Consider the following 2,266-nt stretch of genomic DNA (forward strand, 5'->3'; position numbering starts at 1 on the left):
AATAAAATTCAATTTATTTCATTTTTCACCCGACGTTTCGTTGGTTATTTTCCAACATCTTCAGGGGTATCTAAAATATTTTTTATTTAATAATTATGATTTTTATTTTTAATTTTTATAACACAATGTGAAAATATATATATAATATAATTTGTGATATTGTATACAAGTTAGAAGAAATTTAAGATGTTCTATTTGTTTTACTAATTGTTTCTTTTTCCTGCAATATGCTTTCATGTCTGTGCATGTGTCAATATTGTATTTGAACTTAATGTGGTTGAAAAAGTTCTTCATTGTTTAAATCTTAATTATTAAATATTAAAATATTTTTTTGGTTTGTTTGGTAAGCCTTCCAAATTTGTTTTATTAATAATGGAATTTTTAACCAGTACGTTTTATTGTTTTAGTTAAAATTTTCTTTAGGCTACTCTGGTCTTATTATTAGGATGCATTTTAGATACCCCTGAAGATGTTGAAAAATAACCAACGAAACGTCGGGTGAAAAATGAAACATGTAAGCTGCAGAAAGTCTGTCTATATATATCTTTGGTACGTTGGTAATACAGTAACTTATAGACAATTAGGAAATCTCTTTGGAGTGTCAGTTTCTACAGCATGGTCAACAGTAAAAACTGTTGCTACGTTTTTGATTTCCATAGGCCGAGATTATGTATCATGGCCACGAGGAGTCGCTGCATTAGATATAATAAATACATTTGAACGTAAACACAAAATACCAGGCATTATCGGAGCAATCGATTGTACACACATTCCCATTAAAAAACCACAAAACCATGGAGAAGATTACTTTAATCGCAAGCAACGTTATAGTATCGTTCTCCAAGCTGTTGTGGATGCCAATAAAAATTTTATTGAAGTTACTTGCGGAGAACCTGGATCTTTGCATGATTACAGAGTTTTGAGAAGGTCAAAGCTATATAGAATGGCACAATCAAGATACGAAGAAATATTTCCAAACTCGACATTTATTATTGGAGATTCTGCTTATCCTTCTACAAACTGGATTGTGTCACCTTACAAAAATTATGGGAATTTAACCGATAGTCAAAAAAAATTTAATGAAAAACACTCATCTGCTCGTATTGTAGATGAGAACGCTTTTGGTTTACTAAAAACTCGTTTCCGAAGATTATTAAAATTTACGGAGCAGACAAATTTGGCTGCAATAACAAATATAGTTGTAAGCGTTTGTATTTTACATAATATTTGTATTATAAAGGATGATTTGTTTGAGAATGCTGAATCAAATATTCAAAACAATGACGAACAGCAAGCTGATGAAGAGCATGAATTAGATCATGGTAATAATAGAAGGGAAAGACTTTTTAATTATTTGTTAAGAAAAGGTGTTATATAAGTTTATTAATTAATATATTTATTGTAATTTTTTAAATAGAAAATTTTGTTACATTTATAGAAACTAACTTAACTTAGTTCAATAAGTAATAATATTTTAATGTGTAAATAGTTTGTAATTTATTTATTAATAACATAAATTAATGTGTAAGATTAGTTTTAAGATTAAAATATTATAATGTTTTTGAACGAAAATAAAAATACTATACTATTACAACTAGAAACTTATTTGAACTTAAAATATTTTACATAAAAGTAAAATAAATAGTACAAATTTAAAGAAATTCTTAACTTAAAAATATATATTACATAAAATGAATATAACATATTTTTAATTAAAATAAAAATATTATATCAAATTATTTCACATCATTGATAAAGTATTTTAACTTACACATATTTTTTTATAAAATTAATATAAATATATTTTTTATTTTACACATATTTTGCGTAAGTTTTTCAAGTAACTTGAATTTATTTTCCTCCAATTTCAATTTTCTTTCCTCTAATATCAATTCATTATCCCATTTCTTAATTATTTTTTGCTTCAGTTCATTCATAGTTTCTTTAAAAAATTTTAATTTCTCTTCCTCTATTCTTTTCTTAACAAATAATTTGTTATCATAATATTCCTGACGCACAGATTTTCTTTTGCGGTTAAATTTTGAAGGTTGTGGCAATTCCTGCATTTGCAATTCCTGCGTTGATGATTCTTGCGTCGGCGATTCTTCCGTTAGTGATTCTTGCGTTGGCGATAGCTCAGCGTTCGTTTGCACAATGTTTATTTCCAACTCTTCCAGCACCTCTATGTCTTCAACATAGCTGTCAAACCCTAACGTCGCAGTGTGATTAATTGAAATAATTGGTTTATCACCAAATATTTCGTTCA

At 27.1% G+C, this 2,266-nt stretch overlaps 1 protein-coding gene across 1 annotated transcript; it reads left to right on the forward strand.

Moving 5' to 3' along the window:
• The first annotated feature begins 505 nt into the window (after positions 1-505).
• Positions 506-1,849, forward strand: LOC119663340 (protein ALP1-like). Its single transcript, XM_038072953.1, has 2 exons — positions 506-1,364; positions 1,833-1,849. The coding sequence occupies exons 1-2, from the start codon at positions 506-508 to the stop codon at positions 1,847-1,849; spliced, it is 876 nt and encodes a 291-aa protein (XP_037928881.1).
• Positions 1,850-2,266: the final 417 nt, after the last annotated feature.

This window comes from Teleopsis dalmanni, unplaced genomic scaffold (genome assembly GCF_002237135.1).
Source record: "Teleopsis dalmanni isolate 2A unplaced genomic scaffold, ASM223713v2 unscaffolded_contig_0305, whole genome shotgun sequence".
Classification (NCBI taxonomy): domain Eukaryota; kingdom Metazoa; phylum Arthropoda; class Insecta; order Diptera; family Diopsidae; genus Teleopsis; species Teleopsis dalmanni.